Source organism: Terrapene carolina, unplaced genomic scaffold, assembly GCF_002925995.2.
Source record: "Terrapene carolina triunguis isolate 2854851 unplaced genomic scaffold, T_m_triunguis-2.0 Scaffold62, whole genome shotgun sequence".
NCBI lineage: Eukaryota > Metazoa > Chordata > Testudines > Emydidae > Terrapene > Terrapene triunguis.
In genome coordinates, this window is record NW_020664413.1 from 43,928,257 (window position 1) to 43,946,967 (window position 18,711).

The 18,711-nt window shown below is 38.5% G+C and overlaps 1 protein-coding gene across 1 annotated transcript in view; it reads left to right on the forward strand.

The window, feature by feature from the left end:
* Positions 1-18,711, forward strand: part of ITGA4 (integrin subunit alpha 4) — a 48,589-nt gene that overhangs the window by 12,302 nt on the left and 17,576 nt on the right. The window contains 7 exon segments of the mRNA XM_026647624.1: positions 657-751; positions 1,788-1,878; positions 3,523-3,568; positions 3,949-4,103; positions 10,211-10,365; positions 14,512-14,661; positions 15,984-16,060. Coding sequence (XP_026503409.1) covers positions 657-751; positions 1,788-1,878; positions 3,523-3,568; positions 3,949-4,103; positions 10,211-10,365; positions 14,512-14,661; positions 15,984-16,060 — 769 coding nt within the window.

Consider the following 18,711-nt stretch of genomic DNA (forward strand, 5'->3'; position numbering starts at 1 on the left):
TTGTCACCAAAGTCACTGTACCTCAAAATAACCATGTCTAGACAGGCATTCAGGCTGAACTGTTAGTGTAAAACAGGGCAGAAACCACACAGAAGCAGTACTATTGATACGGCTCTTTCTTTAAATCCTGAAGCCCCTTTTCAAACTTCGGATATTTCTGTGAGCCCCTCTATTTCCTCTTGGAAAAAAGACAAGAGCGAGCCTTCACTCTGAAGCATTACCAAAAAATGGGGCTCTGAAATCAAACTTACTAGTGTGAACCATGTACTTGGGCATAGGTCCACTGAGCCTCCATGCAGGCGTCTATTGTAGCGTGTCTGATTACAGCATCAGGGCTACATTTGTAAATATTTTACACATAAATTACAGCTATAAATGGATCTTCATGTGTCATAGGACCAATCCAGTCTGCTTCCTGTGCTCTTGCTGAATAGGTTATAAAATATGGAACCATCATACTCCTATCTGCTGGTCGGCAAGACATTTTATAAACTTGTAAAAGCAATATTTGACTCCTTAAATATAAACTTATCAACCTATACTGTCTCCCATACATGAAATATAAACAAATTCAAAATGAGAAAACTGTATAAAAACATTTTCTTGTTTATTGATTACATATCAATTCCCTGTATTAAAATAAAATCTTTCTACAGATGTTGCCATTGGGGCTCCCCAGGAAAATAATCTAGAAGGAGCAATTTATATATATAATGGCAGGAAGGATGGGATATCTTCATCCTTCTCGCAGGTATGGCTTTCTTGATATTCTCTTTAAAAAAAACATTGCCCAGTAAAGTATTTAAAATGATTACATTTATATTTCATTGGAGCAGGTTGTCAGCGTCACACAGGTCTACATTTAAAATGTGGCATGAGCACAGCTGCGCTGCTGTAGCACTTAAGTCAAGATGCTCCTATGCCGATGGGAGAGCTTCTCCCGTCAGCGTAGCTAATCCCCCTTCGCGGGAGACAGTAGTTATGACAACAGGAGAAGCTCTCCCGTCGACATACCGCTGTCTACACCAGGAGTTAGGTCGGTATAACTACGTTGCTTGGGGGTGTGGATTTTTCACACCCCTGCATGACGTAGTTATGCCGCTATAAGTCTGTAGTGTTGAGCTGGCCCATAGTGTGTTTCTCTTTGTATTGCCTAAGGGACAACTGAATATATTTGAGTTTTTGAATTTCTGACCTTTCACTTAGTATGTAGTTTTTATTTTGATCTCAACCTTGGCCATTTTTGCACATACATATTCCCAGTGTACTATGCTCAACAGAGGTTGGTTTTGTTAGCACTTCCACTGCAGTCATATATGACAGTTCTGGGTTCATGCTCACCATGCATATTTGGATGACTCATCCTATTTATCTACTGTATGTGTCTGGGAGTCCCAAACTGTTTGCTCAGGTCTATTCAATGAACAGTGATGGGAAATCCTGCCTCTTTGCTACTCTCTATTTGGCAATTCTTCTCAAGAGTTGGGATTTAGGTCCTTCATTTAAAGGGCCATAGCCTTCTTATAACAACTATATAGATCCAGTGGAGAAATCTGCTTTTTCTCAATGTAACAGAAATATCTGAATACATTGTAGTTCTCAGGCATGGATTATGGGATATAATATTTGCAACAAAGGAACCAATATTGGATTCAAATTTAATTAAACCGAAATCAAGAAGTGATTGGGATAAGGTGCAGAGTGGTTGTGCTACAGTTTCCCATTGGTTACCACCTAAAATGTTTGGAAAAGCTCATTTTCATTTAGGGCAGTCTTTTATTTTTCAGAGAATACAAGGACACAGACTCAGCAACACTTTAAGCATGTTTGGACAATCCATATCAAGTGGCATTGATGCAGATAACAATGGTTATCCAGGTGAATTAAACAGTCATTCCTATTCTTACTGTTTAAAGTAGTATAAATGAAATTAAATGTAAGCTGGTGGGGAAACAAACCAGGCATGCTACTCAGTATTTCTAACATAAATGAAGGAGCAAAAACTATGAGGGACAGGCCATCATTATAACAGTTTTGGAAGAGAAAAAAAGCAGTAAAGCTGAGGGCAAAAGGCAGTTTTTCTGTGGCAGATTAATTTCCTATTAGTTAAGGATCTCAGGCTTAAAACTAAATTTGTGGTACAGTAGAAGAGAAAATAACCATAATATCTGTTTGTAGTACTGACTGTAGTACTTCATCCAGTGATGTCACAATTTGACATTTATTACATCACCATTTTCAACATGCAGGTGACTGACGTCAGTCACTAAATTATGGAATTACGGAATAAATTAGGAAAGAGGATTTAATGTTTGTACTGGCAAAGTCTTGATAATCAACAAAGGTATTAAAGGAAATGACCAGGAGTGAAAGGTGTAGCACAGAACTTGTGGCCCAGGGGACTGGAGCAGCTCCCTGGAACCTTAAGTTATGGCAGCCTCTGCAAGGAGACATATGGATGGCCCCAATGCTGACATGCCCCTGTGCTTGGGCTTGAGAGAAGCTCCTCGGAGGAAAAGCGCCTCACTTGTTTTAGAGTTCCTTTATGCCAGAGAGTCCTTAGGGAAAGTTTTACTGCATAGAAGCAGAAACTCCATGGCTAGAGAGAGACATAGCAATATTTAGATCAGTGTTTCTCAAACTTTTGTACTGGTGACCCCTTTCACACAGCAAACCTGAGTGCAACCCCCCTTATAAATTAAAAACACTTTTTTTGTATTTAACACTATTATAAATGCTGGAGGGAAAGCGGGGTTTGGGGGTGGAGGCGGACAGCTCGTGACCCCTCATGTAATAACCTTGTGACCCCCAGTTTGAGAACCCCTGATCTAGATAAATGGTTCAAGTGAATACATCTATCAGAGACTTAAGTTCTTCTGCTTTGGTGCCATCTACTTTGTTCATTCACTATCTCCAAATAAAAGACTTTCTTGAGAGCCAGGATAAAATTTTCATAAGCACCCAAGTTACATTTTGAAAAGAGACTTACGCATTTAGGAGCCTAACTCTCATTGCAAGTCAATGGGACTTAGGCTCCTATGTCATTTAGACACATTTGAAAATTTTACCCTTAGACTAAGGCTCACAGAGTGACTTCACATTGTACCTTTACTCTGTCATGTGAACACTTTACATTTAATTTTAACGAGAATAATAATTCTGGGTTAGAGAAAAAGATGCAAATGCCTCTTATTTTAGCTGAATTGTACTTCAGCTTCAGTAAATTTTACTTTTAGTGGACTTTGAGTTGCAGCCTTAGCTATAGCATTAGCAATGGCAGGAACATTAACATGAAGCTTTAACAGAAAGTAAACAGATACTCATTGAGGAATCTGCATTGGAAATATCAATGATAGATAAAGTATCTCTCTGTGTATACATATTAGCATATCCCCTCTAATTAATAATGTGCAAATAGTGTTTTAATATAGTCCAAAAGGTAAATGTGCAGTAAGGTACTTACGCCTGAGAAGTGATTCTTTTTGACTAATGATGCGCATCTATCTTTGTTTTTTTGTACAGATGTAGCAGTTGGTGCCTTTCTCAACGATTCTGCCGTGCTGCTGAGGTAAGGCTGATACATTTCAGTGCTTAAAGACAGTTGGACTTAATTGTAAATTATGAGATGCAATTAAAAAATGTGTAATGTGCTAGTGACCTCTTAATGCTCTTTATGGTGTTTTGAACTTCAGTCATTAAGCACTAGAATTTTATTCTACACTGATGTATTTAAGTAAACACCTCTGAGCAAAAGGAAAGTGATATCCTGAAACTTCTTGGAGCAATAAAACCCTCACATTCAACATATAAAATTCTATTTTTATTCTTACAGTGTATAAGATAAGACACTATCATAAACATTATATTTGAAAATAACAGATGTGTGCAGAGGTAATTATAAATTCATGCTGAAGCATTTTGTGACCATAAACTGTTTTGTATTCTTAGAACAAGACCAGTGGTGGTTGTTGAAGCTTTTTTAAAACACCCTAATGCTGTAAATCGAACTAATTTGGAATGTGCGGAAAATGGCCAGCCTGCTGTGTGTGTGAATTTAATGCTTTGCTTTACCTATAAAGGACGAGACGTCCCTGGTTATGTTGGTAAGCTACTTGATAAATATTTTGTATTGAATACATGGTTCAGTTTCTATGCTGTAGACTATTTTACCATTTGGAATATAAACAAATACAGTGTTTGTAAAGTAATCCATCAACCTGAACACAGTAGGTATCACTATGAAAAATCACTAAAAAGCTATGGAAGTAGGATTAAGGAGAATAAACAATAATGCTTTAAGCATATATGGAACAGAAGAAATCCAAATAATGGTATGGGTCCAATACTAGACAAGAATGGTAAATTAACAATCATGATGCAGAAAAGGCAGAATTCCATAAATATTTCTGTTCTGTATTTGGAAAGAATGAGCATGTATTCATGTCTTACAGTGATAATTAAATACTTTTTGTTCCACCATCAACTGGGAAGGATATAAAACAGCAACTATTAAAATTAAACATTTGTAAATTAGTAGGACCAGATAATTTGCACCCAAAAAGTATAAAAAGAATTGGCAAAGGAGCTCTCTGAGCCACTAATGTTGATGTTTAACAGATCTCGAAACAACGGGGAAGTTCCAGTGGACTTGAACTAACAAAATTAACACCACTCTGGATGGTTTTATCAAAAATAGTTAGACTAATGTTTTTATGAGATTATGAGGATGGTTGATAAGGATAATTGTGTTGAAACAACGTACTTAGACTTCTTTAAGACATTTGACTCAGTGCTTCATGACATTCTGATAAAATATAGCACTCTACAAATTCAAGGCATCCCATATTAATGAATTAAAAATTGGTTAACTGATCGATCACAAAAAGTAATTGTAAATTGGGAATTGTCATTACATGGACGGTTTTCTAGTAAGGTCCCACAAGGTTCTATTCTCAGCCCAATGCTAATTAAATATATTTATCAATGATCCGGATAAAAATACAAAATTATCGATCATACAATTTTCTTATAACATAAAAGTTGGTGGAGTAATAAATAATGACGAGGACAGATGGGCTATACAGACTGACATAGATTGCTTGGTTAGGATGCCAAATGCAAGTTCATACATCTAAGAAGAAAGAATATAGGTCACACTTATAAGAAGGAGGATCCTGTCCTGGAAAGCAGTAACTCTGAAAAAGACTTGGGGGTCATGGCAGAGAACCAGTTGAACATGAGCTTCCTCATTCAATACTGTAGCAAAAAGGGTGAATGTGATCTTTGGATGTATAATCAGGAGAATACCAAGTAGGATTAGGAAGATATTACATCTGAATACACTGTTTCTGAATACACAGATAATTCCCTCTGTGGATGAGGGGAAAGCAGTGGATGTGTTATTCCTTGACTTTAGCAAAGCTTTTGATACCGTCTCCCACAGTATTCTTGCTGGCAAGGTAAAGTAGTATGGGCTGGATGAATGGACTATAAGGTGGATAGAAAGCTGTCTAGATCGTCGGGCTCAACGGGTAGTGATCAATGGCTCCATGTCTAGTTGGCAGCCAGTATCAAGCAGAGTGCCCCAAGGGTCGGTCCTGGGGCCGGTTTTGTTCAATATCTTCATTAATGATCTGGAGGATGGTGTGGACTGCACCCTCAGCAAGTTTGCAGATGACACTAAACTGGGAGGAGTTGTAGATACGATGGAGGGTAGGGATAGCATACAGAGGGATCTAGACAAACTAGAGGATTGGGCCAAAAGAAATCTGATGAGGTTCAAGAAGGACAAGTGCAGAGTCCTGCACTTAGGACGGAAGAATCCCATGCACTGCTACAGACTAGCGACCGAATGGCTAGGCAGCAGTTCTGTAGAAAAGGACCTAGGGGTTACAGTGGATGAGACGCTGGATATGAGTCGACAGTGTGCCCTTGTTGCCAAGAAGGCTGACGGCATTTTGGGCTGTATAAGTAGGGGCATTGCCAGCAGATCGAGGGACGTGATCATTCCCCTCTATTCGGCATTGGTGAGGCCTCATCTGGAGTACTGTGTCCAGTTTTGGGCCCCACACTACAAGAAGGATGTGGAAAAATTGGAGAGTCCAGCGGAGGGCAACAAAAATGATTAGGGGGCTGGAGCACATGACTTATGAGGAGAGGCTGAGGGAACTGGGATTGTTTAGTCTGCAGAAGAGAGGAATGAGGGGGGATTTGATAGCTGCTTTCAACTACCTGAAAGGGGGTTCCAAAGAGGATGGATCTAGACTGTTCTCAGTGGTAGCAGATGACAGAACAAGGAGTAATGGTCTCAAGTTGCAGTGGGGGAGGTTTAGGTTGGATATTGGGAAAAACATTTTCACTAGGAGGGTGGTGAAGCATTGGAATGGGTTACCTAGGGAGGTTTTTAAGGTCAGGCTTGACAAAGCCTTGGCTGGGATGATTTAGTTGGGGATTGGTCCTGCTTTAAGCAGGGGGTTGGACTAGATGACCTCCTGAGGTCCCTTCCAACTCTGATATTTTGATTCTATGATTCTCTATTATTCTATTTATGAGATCATAATTGGAACACTCTGTCCAAGTCTGGCCCATCATTTCAAAAAGGATGTTCACAAATTGGAAAGCTTCAGATAAGAAAAAAGCCTTAGAGTGAAAAACTAAAGAACAGGGGTGGGCAAACTTTTTGGCCCGAGGGCCACATCTGGATATGGAAATGATATGGTGGGCCATGAATGCTCACGGAATTGGGGTTGGGGTTCAGGAGGGGGTGAGGGCTCTGGCTGGGGTTTCAGACTGTGGAGTAGGGCCAGAAAAGAGGAGTTCAGGGTGTGGGAGGGGGTTCCGGGCTGGGGTGCGAGGGGTGAGAGCTCTGGCTGGAGGTGCGGGCTCTAGGGTGGGGCTGGAGATGAGGGGGTTGGGATGCAGGAGGGTGCTCCGGGCTGGGACTGAGCGGTTTGGAGGGCGGGATGCGGATCAGGACTGGGACTGAGGGGTTCGGAGAGTGGGAAGGGGATCAGGGCTGGGGTAGGGGGTTGGGGCACGGGAGAGACTCAAGGGTGTAGGCTTTGGGCGGCACTTACCTCAAGCAGCTCCCGGAAGCAGCGGTATGTCCCCCCTCTGTCTCCTACACGGAGGCGCGGCCAGGCGGCTCTGCGCGCTGCCCCATCTGCAGGCACCGCTCCTGCAGCCCCATTGGCTGCAGTTTCCGGCTAATGGGAGCTGTTGGGGCAGCGCCTGCAGACAGGGCAGCGTGTGGAGTCCCCTGGCTGCGCCTCTGCATAGGAACTGGAGGAGGGACATGCCGCTGCTTCCGGGAGCCGCAGCATGTGCTCGCGGAGTGGCCCCCCAACTCCGCTCCCCAGTGGGAGCTCAAGGGCCAGATTAAATCGGCTGGCGGGCTGTAGTTTGCCCACACGTGCTAAAGAAGCTCAATCAATTTAGTATATCTAAGAGAAAGTTAAGAGGTGGTTTGATCCCAGTTTACTAGTCCCTGCATGGGGAATAGATTTCTGATAGTAGATGGCTTTTTAATCTGCAGAAAAAGGTGTAACAAGATCCAATGTTTGGAAGCTGAAGCTAGACAAATTCAGACAAGAAATAAGGCACTGTTTTGTAATAGCAAGGATAGTTAACTATTGAAACAATTTATTTAGTGATGTGGTAAATTCTCTATTGCTTGAAGTCTTAAAATCAAGACTGGATGTTTTTTTAAAAGATATGCTATACCTCAAGCACAGGCCATAGGCTTGAAGCAGAAATTATTGGATGAGGTTCTTTGACCTGTTTTATGCAGGAGATCAGATTAGATCATTATAATGGTCCCTTCTGGCCTTAAAATCTATGAATATTTCATTAGCTACATTACTACTAAAAAAAGTCGCACACATTATATCAGAGGGGCAATCCTGTAGTTAAGGTTATAACTAGTTTTCTATTAATATGCCTGAATTTTTACCCTTAATCATCTAAACAAATAAAAGCTGTATAAGTTTTATCATAAGTGGTAGCAGAGTTGCTAGAGAATTTTTGAGAAAACTTATAACTAATCAGGCAAACGCCTTTTGAGATATGGGAGGTTTAAAAAACCTATACAGTTTTCAAAAAATTCAAAATTTTAAATTTTGGGGGCAGGTGGGGAGAAAATGGCTTATCTTCATAACAGGATGGTCTAGAGACTCTAAATTTGTTTTATTCTTCTATTCTCAATGAGAATTTGAGTGTTCAGGAAAAGTTACATTATTTATTTGGATTGATTATTTATTTTGGTATTTTGAAATTAACTCCAAACTTTCTTAGGTCCACTTCTGAGCCATCATACTTCTCCTGAGTTTAAGCAACTTTTTAAATCCTTAGTAGGACCAGCTAGGTTAAAGGACATAGCAGAATTGTCTATGTTAAAGTTCATAAAGAAGTACAAAGGCAAAGCAGTGTAATGGGGGTGAGGGTAGACCTTTGAATTGTTAACTTTGTACCTGTCACTGCTTCATAAGGACAAGGGCTCCAATCCAAACTCCTTCCCATCTGCCAAAAATGCTTCCTGGTCTAGCATGAAAAAGTGCTACACTTACTTTCCTAACCTTCCCTCGTTCACATAGTGCATCTGCGACCCTGTGTTTCACCTTATATGGGACCCACAAAACCTAGCGCCAGATTTGTGTGAAAAACTGCCATGCCCAAGGTCAGTTTGATTTAGTCCTGGATCGTCACATTGCAGGCAGGTAGGAAATTAGTGAAGGACAAATATCAATACTAAGTGAAGATCCATACTAGCTGACCAGCAGTAACATTGTTGGTCCTCTGGAAGCAGTCTCATCCAAGGCATTACTGAGCAGGATCGTACAGAAATGTTGCCCATCACAACCTTCCATAGTGCTATGGAGAAAATGCAGTATGAGATGCTGCCAACTTTGATGACTGAATGCATTGCTCTGCTCTTTAGTCAGTTAGGCAGAGAGAGAGAGAGAGAGAGCGAGAGATTCAAAAGCACAGAACAGGGAATCGCTCTTACAGAATTTGAGTTGGGTACACTTTTAGTTTTACTACACAAGTCCTTTTGTTATATGATTAAAGCGTTTAATTGTAACATGTAAAATGGTAGAAAAAATAAGAAAGGAGCTACTTAAATAATGCTGATTCTTTAAATATGTATAATTGCTTTGAAAAGTCTCCATGGGATCAAGAATTCACATGATGAACCTATCTGAAACAGCTTTTTTCCTTTCCAAATTTGACTAGATAGCATACATATTTCTTTTTTTATTGAAAAGAGTTGTTTGAAGAGAACACAATTACTATATTAAGTGAACTGAAATGCTTTAAAAATTAAAATAGTTTGTGTCTCCACGAGTAGAATATATAAGTATTGTAAGCATAACTACTAATAATTTTAAGGGTGAATTGAAAGGTTTGGAGTTCAGATTCCCGGAGTTTTGTGTTTGTCTGCAACAGTCCCCAATTCAGCATGCTTAAGAGTTAAGCACTGGCTTATGTACCCTTGTTGAATTCAGGCCTTGGGTAATAGTAATGGCAACAGGGGGAGAAGGAGCTACACAAAACCCAGAATACGTAAACTCAAGTCACAACAGAAATGAAACAATGAAGTATTAAAACAATGGTGTTCCAAAATTTGCTTGTGATTTGATTATCCACAGTGGTCTATTTGTGATTTAGGATATTACAGTTTTTTGTATTTATTTTAAATTAAATTTCAGTCATTGAATCTATTCTTGTCTACTGTTTGCTGAAATTTTAATGCCAGCTCTGTGACTAACTAACACTGGGTTTTCTCAGTCAGATTCTAGCTATATTTATGTAAATATAAAAACAATACACCCAAATCAGCCCTGGTGTAAATGCATGCAACTCCATTGATTTTAGTGGAGCCACGGGCTCATATTAGGGATGAGTTTGGCTCTGGGAGTCAGAAGGGAAATAATAAATTTAAGAGAATGTGTTATGTATCTGCATACATATGTTTTCTTTAAAAATTGTGAAGTTATTTTTTCCTTTTAAATTATAGCTTTGTGTATATTCCCAAAGGTTCAGAAATGCATTTAACATGATGCTCTTTAGAGCATTTTGAGACAGACATTATGTATCCAGCACTCCATTTGTAAGTGATGAGGTATAACTCCTATCATAAATTAGTGAAAATAAACATGTTTCAAAGATATTTTGTAAAAAGCTTTTACTTACTTGCTTTTTAATCTTGCAGTACTGCTTTATGACCTGAGCATAGATGTAAGCAGAAAAACAAACACTCCTGCAAGATTTTACTTTTCTTCTAATGGAACATCAGATATGGTCTCAGGAAGTATGGAGATTTACAACAGCAATGTTACCTGCAAAAGTCATCCAGCATTTTTGAAGGTAATGTAATCTTTAGTATCTATTTTGTTTAAAACAGTAACATTGTCATATGTGTAAGGGTATCTACCTACTTTTAAAAAAGTGTTTACATAGTCTATTTATGATACCCTCACCGAAATTAAAAAATAAAATGTCTGTCCTAGCAGATCATAACTTTGTCCATTACGTAAATGTTGAATCCCTCACACACCCACACACACACCCCGATTCTCCACCCTTTGCTGCTTAATGGATAAGTCAACGTGACTCTCTTGACTTTTTTAAGTGTGTGCCAGCATCGTTAATGTCAGCAGGAATGTGTACCTATTAACATTATGCAGATGTCTCCTCTAGGAGAATATAGGCATTCCTATATTTGGGGTGATAGTAGGATTTAAAAAATCTTGGTAATTATTTTTACCATTTCGACCCTATTTTAGGGAAGAGAGAGCAAGAGACAGATGGCAAACTTTGTGGCTACTAGGGGGGAAGTGGTAGATGTGGTATATCTTGACTTTAGTAAGGCTTTTGATACTGTCTCACATGACCTTCTCATAAACAGACTAGGGAAATGCAACCTAGATGGAGCAACTATAAGGTGGGGTGCATAACTGGTTGGAAAATCATTCCCAGAGAATAGTTATCAGTGGTTCACAGTCATGCTGGAAGGGCATAACAAGTGGGGTCCCACAGGGATCGGTTCTGGGTCCGGTTCTGTTCAATATCTTCATCAATGATTTAGATAATGGCTTAGAGAGTACACTTATAAAGTTTGCGGACGATACCAAGCTGGGAGGGGTTGCAAGTGCTTTGGAGGATAGGATTAAAATTCAAAATGATCTGGATAAACTGGAGAAATGGTCTGAAGTCAATAGGATGAAATTCAATAAGGACAAATGCAAAGTACTCCACTTAGGAAGAAACAATCAGTTGCACACATACAAAATGGGAAATGACTGCCTAGGAAGGAGTACTGTGGAAAGGGATCTGGGAGTCATAGTGGATCACAAGCTAAATATGAGTCAACAGTGTAACGCTGTTGCAAAAAAAGCAAACATCATTCTGGGATGTATTAGCAGGAGTATTGTAAGCAAGACACAAGAAGTAATTCTTCTGCTCTACTCCGCGCTGATTAGGCCTCAACTGGAGTATTGTCCAGTTCTGGGCACCACATTTCAGGAAAGATGTGGACAAATTGGAGAAAGTCCAGAGAAGAGCAACAAAAATGACTAAAGGTTTAGAAAACATGACCTATGAGGAAAGAGTGAAAAATGGGGTTTGTTTAGTCTGGAGAAGAGAAGACTGAGAGGGGACATAACAGTTTTCAAGTACATAAAAGGTTGTTACAAGGAGGAGGGAGAAAACTGTTCTTGTTAACCTCTGAGGATAGGACAAGAAACAATGGGCTTAAATTGCAGCAAGGGCGGTTTAGGTTGGAAATTAGGAAAAACTTTGTAACTGTCAGAGTGGTTAAGTACTGGAATAAATTGCCTAGGGAGGTTGTGCAATCTCCATCATTGAGGATTTTTAAGAGCAGGTTGGACAAATGCCTGTCAGGGATGGTATAGATAATGCTTAGTCCTGCCTTGAGTGCAGGGGACTGGACTAGATGACCTCTCGAGGTCCCTTCCAGTTCTATGATTCTATGTTTTAAGATATTGCACAGATTCACTATAGGTGCAAGAGAATCCTATATGTCAACATCTGATCAGTAGTGCTGAGCTGACTCAACAAATTACTGAAATGGTGTATTTAGACAGATTGGGATTTAAGGGTGTGCTGGTAAAATTTTGTGGGCCACGCTACGGTTTGATTTTTGCCTAATATTTTTGTTTACACATTTTAATTTTTTGGTAACATTTTAAAATAGAATTTTAATTATTAACTAACTTGGCCAAACTCATCCCTGGTGATACCAGCAGAGTTACACACAGGATAAATTTGTCTATTTGTCCACTATGTTTACATTGATTTTGTTTTTTCCTTTTAATATATATGTTGGTGTATCCTGACTCTGCTTTCAATATCTACATAATGTTTGCCTAAATTTAAATAATTTGTATGATTTACATATGTCAATAATTTGCATAGATGGCAGTAGGAGTAGCTGCTCCCTAGCTGCTGCAGCATACAACGCTCCTAGTACTCTTGGTAAGGGGGAAAGAAAGGGAGCACTAGGCTGTGCATCAACACTTGCAGAATCTGATTGGCTGATCTCTCCCATTCTTCCACCTTCTGGGAAAGAGCAGCCTATCAAAAGGGACTTCTCCATAGGTGAGGGTTCTCGTGACAGAACCGTAGCAGCCATCAGGGAATAACTGTACTGTCAACAGGTCCATACGCCACCATAGGAAATGGGCGCCACATCACCAGGTGATTTCTGTTCTCTCTCCAGAGATCAGAGGTTGCCTGTATAGACCAGGTGGTAGCTTATAAGGCTTTTGGACCCAGGTCTTTAGGCAAGAGTGAGCAGAAGCACAGATTAGTGCTCAGGTGGCGATACATAAATCAAGAATAGGCCAAGCTTAGTGAGTGTCATCATCCGTTGATCATCTGGCTGGTCCTGAAGCCCAGAAAAAGGGCTGAGCCCACCAGCCAAAACCTGGTTGCTCAGTGATCTAGTCCAGATCTGCATTTAGAATAGTTTATTTCCTATATATAATTGCATGAAGATAAAGGTTTCTTCAGGCGAGATCTACATAGGAATTTTGTGGGTGGTGCAACATAGATAACCATATTTTAATGTTTAGTCCTAACTTTGCATTGGGCCAGATTCTGCCACCCTTACTCACACTGAATAGACTCTAGCCCATTGGTAATAGCACACATGTGACGTGATCTCAGTGAGGCTGTCCAAATTTTGCATCACAGGACTCTTAGTCTATGGAATACAATATGCTTTGGATACATATGCATTGTCTGTGTGTGTGAAGTGCTGTGATGCTGTTTTATCCTCAGGTTAACTTAGAGAAACCTAAACCTAAAGGTGATTTTAAGATTTATATTAAAACTTTTCACAGTTATCACATTTCAATTAAAACATGTAATGGATAAACTATACATGCATGCTTATTTTGTCATTTAATTTGTGATTATATATAATTGATCTCATGTAAACTTTTCCCATAAATACTCCATTTCCTTTTAAATTCTTTAGTAGTAATATCAAGACTGCCCCCAGCACCTCACTGAGTCTTCTATGCCCGTATGAAGCTGTTAAAGTTAACTAAGTGTGAATGTCTGTCAAGTTCGGTCCTTACAGGAAAGCATGTACATTTTATATATTTTGAGTAAAGAATAATTAATAGCTAATTAGTATAATGAAAGTAATATACAGCAGATGCAGAGAAGACCTTGTGGAAAATTATTGTGAATTAGATAACATGTGATTTGGTCAAAGAAAGCTTGTAGATAAGAATGAAAGCAGTGGACATGTGGAGGGACAATCAGTGGCTGTCTATCTCAGATACCTAGGGAATAATTTAATCAAGTTTGCTATTGTAAAACTCAGTGCTTCAAGCTGTTCAGTTTTTACAAGTATATAACTTGGGATTTGGGCTTCGATTTGTGGCATTCCTACACGGTCAAGGTTTAATGTTGAAATTACGATTTATTTAGCAGTTTAATCATCTTAATGCAGAGTACAAAATATAAAGACAGGGGAACCCCCTCTCTCCGTCCCAGCTCCATATCCTATTTATGTGTACTCGCAGAGCCTTTTTAGACTTCTCAGAAATACCTGATCCATTGTGCCTGTCTGGGTTTGTCCCATTTGTCCATTGCCCTTCTCTTTCACCTACCCGTACTTGGAAAATGCAAAATTACTAAACTGTGACCATAAATATTTTAAAATAAAACAGTCAACCTGGTGCCAAAGAAAATTCTTTTGGTCTTCAACCAAATAAAGTTTCAATTAACAATTGTTGTTTAATCATAAAATACACTCTTCAGTTATGAAGTGACTGCTCTCATCTCATTATTGTTACCGAAAATTAGCTCAGAAGTCATGGAGAAGTAGGGAAGAAAAAGGTATATTCAAGGAAGAAGATTGCATTTCTGTGGTTTAGGAAGTGATTGTATAATGAAAATAGAGATAAACGTGCAGTGTTTTCTTTATATACATGTCTGTTTTATATGATTAACTCATTAGGTTTCCAATTTTCATAGAAAGATGTAAGGGATATCCTGACTCCTATACACATTGAAGCAACTTATCATCTTGGGCATCATGTTATACTGAAAAGAAGTGTGGAGGAATTCCCACCACTTGAACCAGTTCTTCAGCAGAGGAAAGAAAAAGACATTATAAAAAACAAGGTTAAGATATGGATATTTTTGTCTCAACTTCAACAAAATGAACACACGTAAATCATTATCTAGAGAAAATTTCACACAGTGCAGTATAACTAAGGAACACATTTTCTGAATTGGTGTCTAGATCTCATGGTGACAGGGACATTAAAAATGCCTTGATTTTATTAAATAAACCAGTAGGCTAAAACTAGAATGCTAAGTTTTGTCTAAAGGATGCATTGCTTACAGAACATATATCTAGTTTGTATTTTATATTTTTTACTCTAATGGTACATATGAAGTGGCACAGGATTATACTGAAGCACGTAATTATCTCTTATTAATTATATTCTCTTATTGTTTTAGGTATATTGGTGTTAGTACTAGACATTTTCTTACCAGTCTTCTAGTTTCACATGATCTGCTGAGTCAAATCCCAGCATGAATTGCATGTTAGATACCCAGCACGCTGCTTACGTTAATTTATACTCCATTATTTCAACAATGTTGATGAAGTATGTATTATCTCGAGCTACTCCCAAGTGTTCAAGCACAGTGATTGGAAAAACCATACATTACAGTATCATAATTAAGCTATTTCCCGCCCCTTCCCCCTCCTCCAGGAGCAAAAGTCAAAGTGTTCTTATGATTTGTAATTGGTATAATTAAATAACATTATTCTGACTCCTCACCAGTAATAAGTTTCACAAATTCAAAATAAATTGACAGCCAGAATTTTGAGATGCCTACGGTTTCTTCTAACTGGCAAAATATCCTTACTTGTGCTGTCCATCTCAATTTTCCATTTCTGGACCCACATACAGTTTTAACAAAAGAAAATCTTGCTGCGTGCCATACTGCAATACAGTGACATACACTTATTCTGTGGAACTTTAATAACCACAGCACTGACACAACCAACTCACATCACTACTGTCAAAGAAACCTAATATCACATAGGCAGTCTTTATTGAGAGAAACTGTGTAGCCTGGGTAGCTGCTGCCCTATCATAGGAGATTGCAGAACTGTCCCAGGAACTTCAGTCCCCTAAAATGCTTTGTCCTTGCATGTACCTTTTAGAATTGGCTGATCGTATCTCTATTGGCCCAAGAATGAGACCCTTAGCATGAGACAGAATGCTGTGTCTGTTATTCTATGTACAGTGCATGTGGCCAGAGAAATGGCAAGTCACCACCTGATTTAGCTCCTCCTTCAGTAGCAAGGGCTATTGGGCACTCATGATGCTTAGATAATAACATGGTGATACGTGCATTAGAATTACTTTGTACCTGTTACTGTGTACACACTGTTTTGAAATATTTTCACTTTTGTCATCTCTTCACAGATGGTTTTTGCAAGATTTTGTTCCAGAGAAAACTGTTCTGCTGACTTGAAAGTTTCTGGAAAACTTGCATTTCCAAAGTAAGTACAATATGACTTCTGTCTGCTGAATGAGACTGAGTAGGGCTTTATTTGTCTAATTTAGTTTTCCTTGCTATCTAGATAAAATTAATTTGCAAAAGTAGACTGAGTTCCCTAAGCAAACATTACAGGAATAAAAATTAGTTTCCAATTAAAGATTATTAAACAAGCAACCTTTCAGAAAGTATAACAGTAATGTATTTATACATGAGAACAGTTCTTTTTCAATTATACTCATATTACCAAAAAAGCATTTTGTTGTTCATAAAAATAAACGTTTGAATTTCTAATTCAGATGTACTGAGATGCATGTAACTCGCTGCACATCCAAAATTTAGACCCCTTCTAACTGACAAGAATTAAACTTTCTACTGCTGTTATGACAGTACTATACTTGCAGTGTACAAAAGGAAATACTTCATTTTTGTGCTAGCAGATTGCTGTATTTACTATTTCAATTATGAAATAAGGAAAAAGAACTACTTAAGAATATTCGCTGTACAGTTTAACACTAATGATCGAGGCACCAGATGGTTGGGCATTATGTGTGGTTTGGATTCTTTTCCCCTAGATATATTAGCTTGCATTTTCCAAGCTGAATTTCATTTTATAACTTTTCACCCATGTTCCTAATCTCTTTAGGTCCTTTGTAGTATTTCTTGGTCCACACAGGTGTTTGCAGCTCCTTCCAATTTGCTATCATCCTTAAATTTCATTATCATGCTAGACTATTAATTTTATTTAAATGTCATGACAGTTCATTAAGACTGGATCTCTGCAGAACTAAACACTCTTCCTCTGTGAGATACTATCATTACCCTTTATAGTCCTTCAGCTAGTTTTCAATTCACGTGACAGCGTTCCTACCCAGTGTGATTTGAATTCTTTTTTGAGTAAGATTTTAAAAGATCTGTTCATGCCATCTCCCTCCTCCTCTCCCCAAGTATGAGAGCATAAAAATGGCCATACTGGGTCAGACCAATAATTCACCTAACCCAGTATCCTGTCTTCACACAGTGACCAATGCCAGAAACTTCAGAGGGAATGAACAGAACAGGGCAATTATTGCATGATCCATCCCCTGTTGTCCAGTCCCAGCATCAGGCAATCACAGGCTTAGGGACACACACAGCATGGGGCTGAATCCATGACCATCTCTCTCACCAACAGTAGTTAGTCCAATAAAAGATATTACCTCACCCATCTTGTCTCTCTAATATCCTGGGACTGACATGGCTACAACAACACTGCATACATCTTGGGTAATAGCCATTGATGGACCTATCCTCCATGAACTTATCTAATTCTTTTTTGAATCCAGTAATACTTTGGCCTTCACAGCATCCCTTGGCAATGAGTTCCACAGGTTGATTGTGTGTGGTATGAAGAAGTAATTCCTTTTGTTTGTTTTTGTTTTAAATCTCCTGCCTATCAGTTTCATTGAGTTTCATGATTAGAACCTGGCTTCAGTGTCTCTTTGCAAACCTTGAGGGCTGAGAAATTTTATCTGCTGCATATCCCTGATACAACATGGAACTAGCTGCCTGATTAAACGTGGTTTTGTTTTATGAATATTCAGATTTTTACAGGTCCTATTGAATTGAGCTGCTAGTTTCATCTTGTAAAAATGGTACATAAATAATATTATAATCATGTTATTTTGATTAATGATTTCTATGTGATTCTGGGCACAAGCTTTTGAGTCTTCATGGATTTCAGAGTAAGATTCTTCTCCTTCCCTCAACCATTTTCTTAGGCTTTAAGATAGTACTGCTTGAAAAATTTTGCATTTTTCTAACGTAAAGGATTTGGAGTATTTTCACTAGCATTAATACAAGTTAAGCAGGTTTATAAATACCATTACATTTTACAGGATGGAAATAGAGTACAAGAATTTGTACCATCTTTTTCAACTAAAATAAATAGGCTACATATCTTGATAAAGTGTGAAATATCACCTTAAATTACTTTTTGCCCTAGTATCTTGATTAAAAACTGGTTAGCTGTGAAGCATTAATTTATTTTGTCTAGACAGAATGCATTCATTATCCAGGAACAGCAAAGCAAATGGTTTTTTGTTTGTTTGTTTTTGTTTGTTTTTTTAAGACAAATGTCTCCTAAATGAATGGAATTGTACAGGGGTTGTCACTGAAATACTTGACTCTTGTCCTTTACTTCTTGGGTTATGGTTCAGCATGTATGCACTACCTTGTTTTGTTTCTATTGCTTAGATTCTGGTCTGCTCTATAAATTTCAAATATGCATTATGCATGTTTTAATGAAGAATGAAATATGATTACCAGGGAAAAGCTCTAGTTCAGCTTTGTCACACTCCCAGATGTGCACCTGGTGCTTTATTGCACTTATGTACTAAGCTGGTGGGCATCTTTTTGACGGCACCTTGTTAATGAATCAAGTTGCAGTAAAATGTGTACCAGAAAAAGAGTAGAATAGCAATTATGTAAATGTGGTAAAATAACTTTAAAAGGTAAAGTGAACTGGAAATCCAACTACTGAAATGTTAACATTGTGTTTCTCTTTAATTTGATGTTGTCTTGGAACCTAGCTGCTTATGCAGTGCTTTCACCTTCTGTTGCTTGTCTAAGTGCCAACTTCTTTCCCAAAGGTGTTCAGTGACTAATGTTTGGTTT